At 36.2% G+C, this 16,484-nt stretch overlaps 3 protein-coding genes across 3 annotated transcripts; 1 reads left to right on the forward strand and 2 right to left on the reverse strand.

Moving 5' to 3' along the window:
* Positions 1–718: 718 nt before the first annotated feature.
* LOC116164671 (c-Myc-binding protein homolog) lies at positions 719–1,407 on the forward strand. The gene is made up of 3 exons (XM_031478872.1): positions 719–924; positions 976–1,097; positions 1,162–1,407. The coding sequence occupies exons 1-3, from the start codon at positions 901–903 to the stop codon at positions 1,331–1,333; spliced, it is 318 nt and encodes a 105-aa protein (XP_031334732.1). The 5' UTR covers positions 719–900; the 3' UTR covers positions 1,334–1,407.
* Positions 1,408–1,711: 304 nt separating this feature from the next.
* On the reverse strand, positions 1,712–2,726 carry LOC116164670 (prefoldin subunit 3-like). The gene is made up of 3 exons (XM_031478871.1): positions 2,501–2,726; positions 2,047–2,444; positions 1,712–1,992 (listed from the first exon to the last, which is right to left on the reverse strand). The coding sequence occupies exons 1-3, from the start codon at positions 2,564–2,566 to the stop codon at positions 1,908–1,910; spliced, it is 549 nt and encodes a 182-aa protein (XP_031334731.1). The 5' UTR covers positions 2,567–2,726; the 3' UTR covers positions 1,712–1,907.
* Positions 2,727–3,638: 912 nt separating this feature from the next.
* On the reverse strand, positions 3,639–12,767 carry LOC116164116 (SCY1-like protein 2). The gene is made up of 3 exons (XM_031478245.1): positions 11,706–12,767; positions 11,355–11,657; positions 3,639–5,058 (listed from the first exon to the last, which is right to left on the reverse strand). The coding sequence occupies exons 1-3, from the start codon at positions 12,663–12,665 to the stop codon at positions 3,850–3,852; spliced, it is 2,472 nt and encodes an 823-aa protein (XP_031334105.1). The 5' UTR covers positions 12,666–12,767; the 3' UTR covers positions 3,639–3,849.
* Between the last annotated feature and the right edge of the window lie 3,717 nt (positions 12,768–16,484).

Consider the following 16,484-nt stretch of genomic DNA (forward strand, 5'->3'; position numbering starts at 1 on the left):
TCTTTTTACCCTTGGCAGTGACTTTTGCGAGAGTACGACACCTTTTGGCTTTGTTTGTTTTGTTTATATTAATTTACATGAACTAAATTTCCTGGTTTTCACAATCATGATAATTACGATCATTATTAAACAAACTTTTTTTACAATTTCAGTGTTTTATTTAACGTTCCTTCCCTACTGTGCTTCAGGTCAAAGCGTTATCTATAACTAACGTAAGGGGGCCCTGCCTTAGATGTTTTATCACGTGCCACTTTTCAAATTTAAGCGGGATCTTGTTTAGTTTTAGAGGGAATAGTAATTCGGGTGGCCATTTTTAAACGTTGCCGGGTTTATTTTATTTCCGTGTTCTTGTAGTGTGAAATTAGCGTAGACCCTGGGGGTTAAGTACACTACAACGTGATCCTAGGAATCACGATCTTGAAATCATGATAGCGAAGTAGCCGAAAGAAAGCGCCTATCCCTATGATAGGGACTTTATGGAACTACGCGATCGACGACACGTAAGATCCTCAATTAAAGGAAATAGGCTCGAGTTTCCAGCCCTGAGCCTTGTATATACGACGGTGCTGTCGGGTATACTTTTAAAAAAGTACACCTTACTTCGCGATCATATTTTAAAGATCGTGATTCGTAGGATCCACAGAGTTGTATAAGTATACATATACAACTCTGTGGGTTTTGATCATTGAAAGAAAGCGCCTCTTATCTTTTCATTTAATTTAAATTTTTATGTTGGCAACACCTTTTGAAATTTTTTTGGAATCAAAAATTCAAGTCGTCGTGCAGCAAAAATTGTTCCATTTTCGACTGCCATATAATAAATGTACTAAGCTAAACGATACAAAAATTCTGTAACTTCGCATTTATAGTATCAAATTAAATATAACCTAAACGTTGAATATGACAGCCAACCCTAACTATAAGGTAAGAAACCAAAGTTATTTTACACAGCTTGTACATTTCATCTAAACACAGCCGTCCGAAAGCAAGAGGGAGGAGTTCAGAAAGTATTTAGAAAAGACTGGCGTCATGGACGCTTTAACAAAAGTATTAGTTTCGTTGTACGAAGAACCAGATAAACCCGATAATGCAGTAGAGTATCCTTTATATCTTTATAATGAGATTTCCTTAAGTATTGAGTTATACCCTTAACTATAGTAGATATATATGTAACAAATTGTCAAATCAGATATGTGGAGAAACATTGACCGATATACGAGCAAACTTACAAGAAGCTTTAACTAAAATTTCAGACTTAGAAAAGGAGAATGCGGCAATGAAGGTAGAACCGGAAGGGCCTTCCGAAGAAGCCGACGATGTACCTGCAGATTAAATCTGATATTATTATGTTAAAATTTCATAAAAAGTGTACTTTCCCTTGTAACTTAATAAAATGTTAACAATTTAGCATCTTTTTATTAATATTTCTTACCATTGTATTATGTCTTGTTGCCCTAGAAACATACCCATTGCATGTTCTCTTACTAGTTTGTCATCCCCTGCGGTGTTATAAGCCATAATCTTTCGCACTTTCCCTTGACTCTATCATCTGTTGCATTCATTATCTGCTATAGTATACCTTATCAAAAGTGAGGAACATTCGCTAAATGACCTATAGAGGGGTCAGCATCTCTCCTCTTTAAAAACAGTTATTATATATAATTGTGACTATCGAATAGTATGCATGTATCTCCGCCCAACAGTATTTGAATACAACATAGTACAAGTAATATTTAAAACAGTATTTCTGTTAATTACACAATTATCTTCAATTAGCTATACATATATGAAAACAACGCAATAAGCTAATTACATTAAATAATTTAGTATTTTTAAATGAGAAACAAAACTCTTCAAAATCTCGAGTTAGTTGAGTGTTAAGAGCAGGTATGTGCGGAAACAAAATTTTATTTATTTTTTGCTGCTTGACGACGTTTAACATCCCAATTAAAGACTCTTGCCATATTCACTTCGGTTGTAGTGCACTGATCCCTGTTAAAATAAGTTTTTTTACTAATTCCCTTAGATAACTGTAAAATATTGTACCTTAGAAAATCGACATCTTGCTCGACCTGTTCTAAACTATTGGTTGCAGTCGCTATGTTTTTAGTTAATAATGTTTCTGCATCATCTAAACTATATTCTAACATCACATTTGCACCGAGCCATAAACACACTGTATTCGTTGGTGTAACAACTGCCTTAGCGAAAACTTGGTCACTCAACAAGAATTCAGTTTCAAACTCTTCTGTTTCATGTCTCAGTTTCTCGATCATATTTAGGGAACGTTTCAAATCTGGTATTTGAGATTGTAGTCGTCTTTTCTTTGCCAGCAAGTGAAATTCCATATACTTATATTTACAATGCAATTCGTCCAACCGCTTTAGCACCTTTTCAGCGTTTCCTCCATTTTCTGATTTCCCCATGTACATATCTACATCATCCTGTAGAAAATCATAGATGAGCTACATACATTTTTTAACGATTTAAAAAGATTTACCACAAACTCTGCTTCCGGAATTCCGGCATTTGATTTTTTTCCATCATTTATATTGTCACCTTCCATTTCTAAATCTTTAGAAATATACTTTCAGTTAACTTAAAAAGATTATAAAATATACAAAATTATCTCATTTGTGTGTGGGTTAACCTATTTCAGTTTCTCATAAGGATATTTCCGATTTTGTATGATTCTGTTGACAGATGACAGAAACGTTCTTCTGTATGAATGTGTCTACCATAACGCTACTACATTTTAAACGCTAGTTGATCACACGGTCCGTATACTAGGCGCTTTTTTTCGGCTACTTCGCGATCATGATTTCAAGATCGTGATTCGTAGGATCACGTTTTACGAAAGAACGTGCGAATTTAAATCAACGTATGATTAAGTTTACGTAGTACACATTTGCATTCGAATTACGTATTTTTTGTTTGGATTATGACAACAATTTAAATACAAGTGGAAGTACTTTGCACGATTATGCTCTTCAGTTACAAATATTGACTAACCTAACAAATGAGCAAAAATATCTTTGCATTTATAGGTTAGGAATTCGTGATCAGTAAACAAATCATAAAACTTGTATGTTCAGTTTGTTCACGATTTTAGCAATCATGATCATAAGATCACACATCGAAAGAACGTGATTAGACAATCCAAACCCGTTTGGATCATCGAAAGAAAGCGCCTACTAAGCGGTTGCCTCACTTCCAAACAACCAATAAAACGCGCTGCTTCAGCCCGCAGTAAGCACCCCCCACCACACAATTCTCATGTACTACATGCATTTGGTAATAATTCTAATAAGAGTTAATTTTTGCATATTTGTATTTGTTATTGTAATGATATTTTAAGCGATAATCATGAGTAGTCTATTTCTTTCACATTTCCACAGGGACAGGTGCATATGTATTTACGATCGTCGACGACCAACAGCGCGCGTTTGTATAGCAGAAGTCCCTTACAAGTTACGCAGACGCGCCGCTCCGTGTATAGGCGTCCATATAACGCAGTGTTTCGCAACCAGCGGCGCCACTTTGCAGTGCTTTAAAAACGTCGGGTGAGAAGGGGCTCTATGAAGTGCTATAAGATCCTAAATAGTAAACAACCATTAGAAGTGAAGAAACAATATAAATATTAATAAATATTTTTTTAATTTACGTCCAATATATAAATTACAATCTTAAATAGTACTTGGAAAATGTAAATTTCACAGCACGGCACAAATCCTACCTATATATTTCCACATGGCTACAAATGTATCACATATTACATAAATACAACGTTATCAAGGGGAATTGATTAAATTGGCTGGAATTACCTCGATTTAGATTAGGCGTTTGAAATTATTTCAAAAAATCCATTATTTCATCTTTCGATAATGATATACTACCACTTTGTGTATTCTTTGAAGTGAATGAAGGCTTCATAACATTTTGTGTTGTGTATAAATTTGGAGAATGAAATGAAGGCTGAAAATTTTGACTTGGAAAACTTGCCATGGTAGGCGCTTTATTCATTTTGGACAATCCAAATTGATCATTATGTGAATTGCTAGAATTTGCGGATGCTGAATGACTTAATTGAAATGCTTGAAAATTTGAACTAGCTTGGGAAGTATGATTTGATGAACTTGTGAAGGTGTTGGATGTACGTGATGATGCGCTAGGATTATACCATGGCGGTGGGGCTATTGGTGATAATGTGTTGGTTAAATTTACAGGTTGCACTTGGGATGTATTTGTAGTAATTGGTATGGGATCGAGCTTCGTTTGATTCTGTAAAATTTTCACGGTGTCTTGTTGATTTAGAATTCTCTGCTTTTCTTGTAAGGTAAGAGCAGATGCAGACTTGCTTTGATTATTAGGTGCCGGTGGTGGAATGTTATCAAGGCCAAAATCAGTAAAGATTGTTTCCAAAGCTGTAGATTTAGGAACAATCGTTGGCATGCTATTTTCAAGTATTTTTTGATGTTCTTGTACAGTGTTGAGTTGCTCCAATTTGGTGCGATGCTCAGATTCAACGAGTTGAAACATCTGTGTGACTAAAGCGACCAAAGCATTAAATTGTTGTAGTGTCAACCCATTTTCGATGCATAATGGAATAAGAAAAGGAAGAACACGGGTAGCCATGATCTCTTTTGTTATACCTAATTTTTTGTGAGTCATCGCTAATTTGTATATTCCCAATATTCCCATAATAACTGCCGGTTCACGGGAGGGAATTTGTGGTAGGAATGGTAAAACTTCATCTAAGACAAGCCACTTGTCCAGATGCTCAAGCAGTCGCCCAATACACAATAAACAATTTACACGAACAGATAATGTCGACGTGGATAGGCACAATTTCTTTATACGAGGTAATACACTGTTTTTCACATTGCCGTGGTCTAATAGTCCAGCAAATGTCGGCAACACCGATAAACACAGCTCGTGTATCTGCGGTGTATCTGAGTCTAATCCTCTGTATAGCATTGGCAACACGTGTTGCTGAATGTCAGTTGCTGGTGTCAATTTTAAGAGGAGTTCCATACGTTGCAGAAAGATCAGTAATATCTAAAAGCAAACATAAGATATCAAGATTGGCTTTGAATAATGTGATTCAAAACAAATGCGTAATGTTAACAAATCACTTAAAGTAGCATTAATGGCACATGTTCAAGGGGCAATATCTTGTAAGAAATTTTATAAAATAGGTAAGTATCAAAAAATTATTATTATTGTTAGTGTACTAAAAATTGTTTGAATTTAGGTACGAAGATTTAATACAGAGCAAGATGCACTTCCATATAAAGTGCATTAATACGTATCTAGACATCTTAAGCGATCTCAACGTTAAGTGCAAAAATCGATCAGTGGAGTTCAAATTTTTCATAATATTTGTGGAATACCTAGTCGCACAGACTGCACGTAACATCCTTAAATGTGGATACGCCGCTTTACGTTATGCTTATCGTGAGTAGCAAAATTACACTGATCACAAATCAAATTTTTGAGAAGGTTAATAGGTGACGCTTTACGCGAACGCTATTTATTGTGGCGTAATTACACTGATACGATAGCAGTGATAGAAATTTATTTAAAGCGGAGTGTGTAATTGCACTGTTCACTAACACTGGGCGATTGCAAGTTTCAACTAATTGATTAATTTAAAAGAATAATCAAACCCGATTATCGATTTTATCTTTTGATTATAATCTGTTCATCGTCCAACGCTACTGTTCACAATAAAAAACTTTGGAAATATAATGCGTTATACGACGATTTCTTAAATTATCCTTATTTTTGGTTGCATAATTGCACTTATCACATTTCCAACTCTTGAAAGTAACGTGATAATTACAATGACAATGAAATTTTGGCAATTGTAGATAAACAAAATGGCGATCTTCTCCCACCAATACTAATTACAATGTGCTCCCACCAGAATGAATAAACGAACGACATCTTGCGGATTGAGCGTCAACACGACCTCTCAATTTTGTACAGCTTAACCTCAAACGTGTCCAGTAGTAGTGGATAATAACAAAAAAGCTTGTGAGTGTAATCCTGCATGACGGTGCAAATTTGTTATTTTTCGATAATGATTCACGTCTATGCGTTCCGTCTGCACTCTCTCATGAGATGGACTATAATTTAAAAAAACGCAACACTGTTTCTAGTGCTCCAATAAACAAAAGCTTTATAGCAAAAAGAGTAATCAGGATCAGAACGCATAAACGAACGCACCTCAAAATGTTGGTTGATTGCTTAATCATTGAGGGCCATTTTAAGGTTTCCACATATAGCATAGCATTAGCTGTGGGCCACATTATTCAATCATGCTCAAGAAAATGCATAGTGTGTGATGTGTCCTATTTTGGTCGAGACTGCACTATATCTCAGCTGTTTTTAAAGATAGAGACCCAGTACTACTTTTTTGTGAAACGTACCACAAACAGAATCAATCCAATTACGTTGTTTCTAAAATACAGGGTGAAAACAAAAACTTTAACTTTTATATTTATATCCTACCCATGTAGGATAGAAAAAAGTTAAAAACTGCCTATTTTAGATATTTTTACGTAAAATCCAGTGGCGTAGTAAAAAAAATGTTTCGACCACCATTTTTGAGATTTGACCCAGAGTTGCCTTTTAAATGCAACACCTTTTATATCTCAACGTCAATTTTTAGTGCACTTTCAAAAAATAAGAACATAAGGGCTATTAAACCGAAAACACAAATGTGCAAGTCCACTCTTCGACTCTAGACCACAACCGGCTTACGAATTTTTTTGCATTCTTTCTCCTGATTACTTTGATGAAAATCCTATATTTTTACATTTTTTATGCCTATATAAATATCAATTTTTTTTCAAAATTCCGTCAGTCATTTATATTGATTGCTATCGGCTGCCTTAGTTACCATGGATGCAATAAACAAAACAAAATCTCCATGAATCCATTGCCTATTTAAATACAGTAAAAAAAAAAGGCTTTTATAAATTTTCATGGGCAAAATTTACTAGACCACTGGATTCTACGTAAAAATATCTAAAATAGGCAGTTTTTACTTTGGTTCTATCTTACAATGGTAGTCAAATATGATAACATCCTAAAAATCAAACTTTTCATTTTCACCCTGTATCTCAGAAACAAACGTACCGTACAGCAGTTATAAATTAGCAAGCGACGGCGCTAGTCGAAGTTCCAATCGGCCGCACGAAACCTGCAAAACAATAAACAATGGCATAACATTATTTAATGTATCAATACCGATATCATTAGTATCCCACATCTACAACAACGGAGTGGATTTTTGATCCGCCACTGGAGAAATGCAAATATGGCGCCGCTTGCCGACCACTGCGCATACAAACCGCTCGCGAACTCATAACGGCTGTACTGTAGCTAGCTAGATTCTGTTTACGTATCAAGTTTCTTAAAAAAATGGCACAGGGTCGCGAAAACAGCAAGTCTCCATATCTAAAAGCGGATGAGATACAACGCAGTCTCAACCAAAATTAAATTTGATAATTTACAAACATCGTGACAGTCAGCAGAGGTGGGCCCATCGACATATTAATATATAGATGGACTGCGCGATTCCGTTTTTAAATAAATTATGTCACCTACTGCTTCTACATGTACTGACTTTACTACTGTTTAAAGTCCCTAGATTACTAAAGTAACGCGATTCGTTAGGCCAGTGTATTAGACAAAAACAAACTGCTAATTGAGCAAAAATGGCCGTTTGACACCTACTGTCAGGTTTGACATTTGTTGTTTTGTATTATAATAGTTGTGTGTACATTAAGGAGAGTACTGATGTAACCATTAATTCAAAAAAAAAATATTACTCAGAAGTGAAGACAATTTTTCGAAAACTTTTAATGAAGATCAATTAAAATATTTAGAATTGGGTACACACAAGGGTTTTATGTGGAGTGGTGAAACGATTGAAAAAGCGATGCAACTATATTTATCATGTGATTTTTAAATATTAATCGATATTAATATTAAATTTTTTTAAATATTAATATTATATTAAACGATACGCTCACAAAACTGGCGCTATCCAAAAGTATCCGCACAATCCAAGAGCGACTAGAAAAACCAATAGAAAAGCATACTTTCCAACTGTTGTTCAATTTCAAATTTCGCGGTTCCCAAACTGAGCCAAAATGGCTGCTATTCGCGTTACTTTAGTGATCTAGGGACTTTACTACTGCTTAAAGTTCCTGGATTACTAAAGTAACGCGAATAGCAGCCATTTTGGCTCAGTTTGGTAACCGCGAAATTTGAAATTGAACAACAGTTGGAAAGTATGTATAAAGTATGTATTTTGTATAATTTAATTTGTATAAATCCCTAAAGCGCATCTAAAGCCCGCTTGACATGGAGCAATAAAAATTGCAATTGCATGCAAGTTGCAAGAAAAATTGCGAAAGGCATGCGCAGTTCAAAGCCAGCTGATCAATTGCTGCAAGAGACTTGCATGCAATTTTTATAGGACCGGTGCTATTTTTCTTGCATGAATCGCGCAATTCTAGGGATAAATCTAGTTGGTTTTGTGTCACCAACCTAGTAAAACACAGCGGCGGCAACTATGATGCTTAGAGACGCACTCATTACTTGTTTTTATTAATCTTATTTATTCTTGTAATTTTCATGTTTCTTCAAGCAGTCAAAATTTCATTTTTATTTGAGGTTAGCAACTTTGTTGACAAATTCATATTTTTCTTCTGTTGGCAGACATGTGGCAATTGAAATAGAATTGCACCATGTCAAATGCCATGCAATTCTTATTGCATGCAAGGATTTGACCTTGCAATTTCTTTCTGCAAGTTCTTGCGCGTTGTATTGCTCCATGTCAAGCGGCCTTTAAAAAAGGTCAACTGTGGCAAAATTTGAACTAAAAAGGTTCAAGGGTTTGGCACAGACAGGGGGGGGGGGGGGGTGACCCCAAGGGGTCATTGGATTTGACCCATTTTTAATAGGCTTATTACTTGTGGCATATAGGTCAACTGTGCAAAATTTGAACTGAATATGTTCAAGCGTTTGGCAGAGACAGTGGGGGGTGACCCCAAGGGGTCATTGGATTTGACCCATTTTTAATAGGCTTATTACTTGTGGCATACAGGGTGACAATTTGAAAACTTACCACCCCCCATATCTTAGTAAATAAACGAGATATTTAAAAAAATCAAAATCCGTTTCGGTAATTCGGAGGGGGAATCACAATGACATAGTTGGCGACGCACCCCCTCACACCCCCTGCGCCCCAGCCACCCCAACTTTTAAATCTTAAATAGTGACCCCCCATGTGTGATACGTCGTTGGAAAGGTCTGAAAAAATGCTTTCCAACCATACCAAATAGCATTACATTTAGGTTAGTAATTATCGTGCAAATCAAAAAATAAACTAATATGATACATTTTCTAAAGTTGGCTTTCATTTCAATAAATGTTCAAAATGTTTTCCGTTATTGGGAAGACAGTATTACTATGCGATCAAAAATGAGTTGCCCTTTGAAATTTTTGTTTACATGGAAAATCGTATTTAACTTGAATTTCCAAAGCCGACTCGACAGCAACTCATTTTTGATCGCCAGCTATAATCTATTCTCAAACTCTTGTCGAACCTTTTCAAATGTTGGTTTTGCAATATTTCGACATTCTTGAATTATTCTCTGTCTTAGTTCGTCTATGTTCGCCGGTTGCGTTTTAAATACGACAGATTTCAAATGTATCATATTAGTTTATTTTTGGATTTTCACGATAATTACTAACCTAAATGTAATGCTGTTTGGTATGGTTGGAAAGCATTTTTTCAGAGCTTTCCAACGACGTATCACACATGGGGGGTCACTGTTTAAGATTTAAAAGTTGGAGTGGCTGGGGCGCAGGGGGTTGGAGGGGGTGCGTCGCCAATTATGTCATTGTGATTCCCCCTCCGAATTACCGAAACGGATTTTGATTTTTTTAAATATCTCGTTTATTAAGGATCCTCAGATCCTTTATAGTTTTGTATTGTCGTCCGTCCGTCCGTCCGTCCGTCCGTCCGTGTGCGCTCTAACTCTTTTTAAAAGTGGCCGATTGAGTTGAAATTTGGTGTACGGGTTCTTTGGACATTAAGGACGGACGCTATTAATTTTCAGGAAGCTGGTTCAATAGGAACAAAAGTTATAGGACTTCGAGTGAATCGGGAACAGGAAAAACTACGGGCTCAATATAATAGAAATCAACATATTTCATTCCCTAGGTCATGTATCGGGTTGGGACTTTCGCTAGATTATTCCCTATGACTCTTAGATGTGTAATACTTTAATATAACTCTTCTCTGTGGTATAGGTCGAAAGTTTTAGAGCAAAATGTAGCCAAAATTACACTTTATACATGAATTTAGAGTTTTAAAAGGTTTCAAACGCATTATCTTGATGCAGCAAGAGTACATCACGTGCACATTTGATAACCGCATGTGTGTGATTCAAAAATGTTAAATTATTGCCATATGGGTTTTGATCAAAATAATCAAAATCGTTATTTATGCACCATGGTCGTCGAGAAAAAGACTAGGGGCATTATCTCAATGCTCAAGACATAAATTTGATGCATTTCTGGCGACCACATGGATTTTGATCAAAACATGTCAAAATCGTTATTTATTCACCAAGATCGTTGGGAAAAAGACTAAGAGCATCATCTCAATGACCAAAACATGAATTTGATCTATTTTTGGCGACCACATGAATTTTGATCAAAACATCTCCAAATTGTTATTTATGCACCAAGAACGTTGGGAAAAAGACCAAGAGCATTATCTCAATGATCAAAACATGAATTTGATCTATTTTTGGCGACCACATGGATTTTGATCAAAACAAGATTAAAAGCATTATCTCAATGGCCAAGACATGAATTTGATGTATTTTGTAACATTAAAATAAATTATCGTTAAAAGTTATTGTAATACTGAGGATCCTTCGATATTTCGTTGTATCGGTTTATTTAGTAAGATATGGGGGGTGGTAAGTTTTCAAATTGTCACCCTGTATATTAAGTCTACTGTGCAAAGTGTGAACCAACTCGGTCCAAACGTTGACAGTTATCGTGTTCACGGACACAATCGACTCCCCTATAAAGCTTGCATTGCTTTGCTCTGCCGATTAATAAACTTAGTGGTGAACCTGTTGTTACACTTTAACTACCTACTCTTTACATTCACATTTCACAAGCAGGCCCAACAGTGTACAATTAAGATACTGATTTTACTAGAAAGTAAACTGAGCAAGTGCTGAATAAACTTTGTTTAAATCACATTATTAAGTGTCTTATTTCACACACCTACATACACTTGTACAAATAATTACCTGAATTGGATTCACCAACTTCATGACAGGTTTCAAATGCGGTAATATTTTAGTAACATATTCCGCTTCGTTGCACTCCTCTGCAACGTCAAGAATACTGGGAAGAACAAAAGGAATCATGGTTGGTTGAGCTAAATCTCGAGTAAGACACGGCAGAGCCTGCTGAACACGTACACGTTGAGGTAATTTTGAGAGAGCCTCTGGTAAACCCTTGTAAAACTGCGACCTTTGTAAATTATCCCATTGAAGCAGAGAATCCAAGTAAGTCAACGTTTTGACTCCCACATCTTCAAAGTATGGAATCTAAATCAAAATGAATTACTACACTGAACAATTTTCACAGATATATACCTTAATAAACTGGTGTGCATCAGGTCGTAATTCCGGTACTACATTTAACATCATTTTTACATACTCCCTTAAACTATCTGGTAGGCATTGCAATTTGTTGTTAGATAATGTCTTTAGCTGCTGAGGCCTGTTTTTAAATTGCTGCCAATCTTTTGCAGGTACTAATGTATGATGGTTTAAAGAATGTAAAACGTAAGCTAACATGCCTAATGAAAACAAATCACTACTTGTGGAATGCGTTTCTGTTAAAGTGTATTCGGGTGCGACATATTCTAGATTGGGCTGGGACACACATGGTAGGGTAAAGTCATACTGCTGAAATGGATAAAATGCCTGATTCGTGCCAATGTTATGAACGCAAAAATCGAAACCAAATACTTTCCAAGCTCCTTGCTGATTAATTATAATACTTTCCGGACAAATATTTCTATGAAGTAACTTTACATCATTATGTAAAAAAGCCAATCCTTCCCCGATTTGAAGTAAGCCAAACTTAATCTCGATATCATAAAATTTGTAGTCTGACAAATTCGCAGGCTGAGGCATATTAACAGTTTCCCCTAAAATATTCGCCAAACTTGCAAAAACTGGTTCAGTCGCGAACGCTAAGCTCTCTCGGCTTTCTTCCAATGGATGTTGAACAGTTAATATTCGTGGATGTCTTATTTTTGTCAGTTGTGACACACCACGGCGAAGACCATCTAAAACCATTTCTTTGTCAGACTTACTAAATTTATCCAGTTGTCTCTTTTCCAAGACGAATATAGCAGCTTCTTGTTTTGTAGATCGTTTAAAGCCTTTATAAATCTTCCAGAGTAGCCCAGGGCCTCCAGATGCAATATGAGAACTGGCATCGAATTCTCTTGTGACTGGATTTCCAGGTAGAACACCGGACAATTGTGAGACAGTACTGCTAACAGAGCTACTAACTTGGGTATAAAGTTTGTTAAAGACTTCCATATTAAATTATGGATAATTTTACAAAAAAGAAAAAGTTGAAGAAACAAAACCACTGAATGATGACATGAAGGTGTCTAAATTATCGGAACCGGGAGCTTGAATTAGGACCACAGAACACGATACGCTTACAATAGCTGAAATTATAGTTCCATACCCGCAACGCCGTACCGTAACGTTTGGAATTAACCCTACTTGTTGCGCGTGAACATTTAATAGTTCGCGTTAACGTTGCGTTAGAACGGTTACGGTACGTAGGAAATGCCCAAATCTTATTTCTTACGGTAAATCGTGCTAACGCGCTTGTCTTCGGGAGTACTCGAATAATTCAAACAGTTGAGTTTATCCTGACGTTCGTTTCGTTTATTTACAATAATTATTGACACTTTGTTGGTTATTATTATTTTGAAATGCACGTTACTCTTACTGACAGATGACATACAATGACAGAATTCGTTGCGCAAGCTGCCACTTGCCACTACGGAACTATAAATCGTATTATTTTCGTTAACGTAAGATTTTACGGTTCCGTTCTTACGGCTACGGAACTATAAATCCGGCTTTATTTCTTACGGTAAATCGTGCTAACGCGCTTGTCTTCGGTAGTACTCGGATAATTCAAACAGTTGAGTTTATCCTGACGTTCGTTCTGTTTATTGACAATAATTATTGACACTTTGTTGGTTATTTTATTATTATTTTGAAATGCACGTTACTCTTACTGACAGATGACATACAATGACAGAATTCGTTTCGCACTAATGCGCAAGCTCATCTCTTACCACTACGGTAACTATAAATCGTATAATTTTCGTTAACGTAAGATTTTACGGTTCCGTTCTTACGGATACGGAACTATAAATCCGGCTTTACACACGGTATGCTCATTATTTTTCTCAAACGCGTTTTCTACTGCGCATTACGTCACCTGCTAACGTGTGGCGCCAAAATTCAAGTGTTTACGCACGATCCAGTACACGTCACGCGTGACATTTTGTAACTTATAGTAGTTGTATCTACGAGCCACAGAATAAGACCTTCACAGAACAGAAACATAAATGGTGCTAAATTGTCACCGATTACAGCGTTTCCCGTGGTTGTATGGAGAACTATTTATCACAGACTCAAATATTTTTTTGCAAAACCTGTAATTTTGCTCGTTACAGGAAATATTTTTACCGTCGATTTTATACGTACACAGGTTTTACACATGTCAATTTTGACTTTTGAAAGATTTAAAATATGAACAAGTTATGTGACCGTAAAAAGTGTTGTGTGTCGGATTGTAAAATATCAAAAAGGCATCGTTTCCCACATTTTGAAACAGCTTGTTTTATGCTTGAAACGCGAAGAGGGTTGAAATGTGCTGTTACTTCTTTCCTATTTATGCAAGGTAAGTAACAGGTACAAATTGACGCAGAATTATTACCAACTGTACCTATAGGCGCAAAAGGGTGTAGACTTGAGTTTTATATTTATATAGATGTAGATACTTATATTGTAATTCGTTTTAGATAATTCAACAACTTCCACCCTCGCTTCTCAAGTAACCAGTAAGCACCAGGATCAAGTTAACATTTGTTGTCAAAAACTTGTGTGACAATTTGCTGAAACGGTTTTATCACCTCTTGGAACAAAAAATTTAGTTCTATAGTATATTGAAAGACAAGTGTTACAATGCGAGCTATTGTAATACGATTATCTTGTGGCACGAGTGGCGACGCGAAGCGTAGCCACGAGTGTCCGCAAGATAGGAGTATTACAATAAAGCATTGTAACACGCGTTTTTCATACTATTTTTTCTATTTCGGTGCTTTAATTTAATTAAAAAAATCATTATCAGAAACTATAGGAAACATTAGAACTAACATGTTTTATGTTGGGAACACTTTTTATGCCGTTAAGTTTTAGGTTGGCAGCGTAGTAAGACCATATATATAAGAGAAGTATATGGATAACCGCCTATGATTGCAATGTGCAAATTGTTCGCCATAAAAGAGAGCTGCCCTATTCCTTAGTCCTCAACTCTGTATTTATGCGCAAACTCCCCAAGTAATTATTTACTTCTCTCCGCCTACTTTTAAGTAGCGCCAATTTCAAATGTCATAACCTATAACTCGAAAATAGGGTTAAAATTTTATTAAACCATTATTGTGTGCAATTACCATATGTAAACACAACCACGCACCATTCGGAAACTTCACCCAGACTTCTATTCGCTTCATGCAGGTTCATATTCACCACATTGGCCCCATTCCACCTGCCGACTCCTATCACTGTTGTCTGATCCTGTGATGTCTTTAGATAAGTATACTAACTGGCCGAGGCCCACCCCCCCAAGACCAATCGCCGCCGAAGCGTTTCTTACCTGTTGACTATATCGCTTCGATTCCCCTACTAGCATCTTCACCGATCAGCGACGACAATTTGAATCTTCCCTTTTTTGTGCCCTCGATATTGTTTTCGGCACACAAGGATTCGGGACCTGCAGTCAATGGCCTACTTGAATGATTTCACTGCCAACTCAAATCAGCGCTCACATGCCACCCAGTGCGTTCTGGTTCAAGGTACTCCGTATCGTTCTGCTTGGAAACTGTAGCATTTTCACGGAGAACTTTCGAGCTTCCTCAGCAGAGTTTGTTTACGGTTACACCCTTCAACTTCGAAGGCAAACTTTGTAACGATTTAGAAACTTAAATTGCAATTGAAATAATATACCTATAGGGATTATATCTTGAATATAACATGAAATTGGATAAGTTCGCATCAGCTATAATATAAAGTGATACATTACCAATGTTCAAAGAAACACAATTAAATTAAAGACATTTACTGATTTTAAAATAAAATTAACCTTGTCGAGTTGGAAATCTTTTAGGTGTTAAGTGACCCCCATATAACTTCGTGCCCCCATCATGCTTGCGTGCATCCAAATCAATGCAGTCATAGCGGTTAAAATGACGAGAACACAACCTTGTTTTTACATCATCGAATTCCGATAGTTCACATGCTTGCAGTCATTCTTGTTGCTTTTTTCACTTGGGAATCTAATAACAAGTATGGCATAAATGAATTGATTGCAGATAATTGCATTGTAACTTACTTGTGCCATGAAACCGAAGAATCCACTTTCCCACAAGTATCTGCATTCTTTATTTCTAAGTAATGAACACACTAAAATTGCCAAACATTAGGTATTCCTTTACAATTATTGTGTAGCACTTATGTATACTGATTTATATAACTACGAAAGGCTTCTTTACTATTAAAATTAAACAAAAGTTCAATAACTCATAAACAAAACAAACAATTTAACCTCAATCCGTAATGTCAAACTGGAGTAAATGCTTGGTAAATAACACTACATAATAACAGGCAAGCGCATTAGCGCCTAGTTCCCAACTAATGACAGAAGTATATTTCCATCCACTAACGTTGGCGATAGGCGTGTCCACTCGTTTATCCATATACTTCTCTTATATGAGTAAGACTGACATTTTGAAGTTCAAACATGGAAGTACCCAACGAAGTACCTACTTGTACTAACTAGTAACTGCCAACTTAAGAAATGAGTTACCAAAAAAAAAACGACTATAATCACTGTCTTTGTACAACTGTTTTCGGCCTAAAACAGTTGTACAAAATCATCATTGTGACACCGAAATAGAAAATAGTATATTGAAAGACAAGTGTTACAATGCGACCTATTGTAATACGACTATCTTGTGGCACGAGTGGCGACGCGAAGCGTAGCCACGAGTGTCCGCAAGATAGGAGTATTACAATAAAGCATTGTAACACGCGTGTTTCATACTATTTTTT

Source organism: Photinus pyralis, unplaced genomic scaffold (assembly GCF_008802855.1).
Source record: "Photinus pyralis isolate 1611_PpyrPB1 unplaced genomic scaffold, Ppyr1.3 Ppyr1.4_LG2, whole genome shotgun sequence".
Taxonomy (NCBI): Eukaryota; Metazoa; Arthropoda; class Insecta; order Coleoptera; family Lampyridae; genus Photinus; species Photinus pyralis.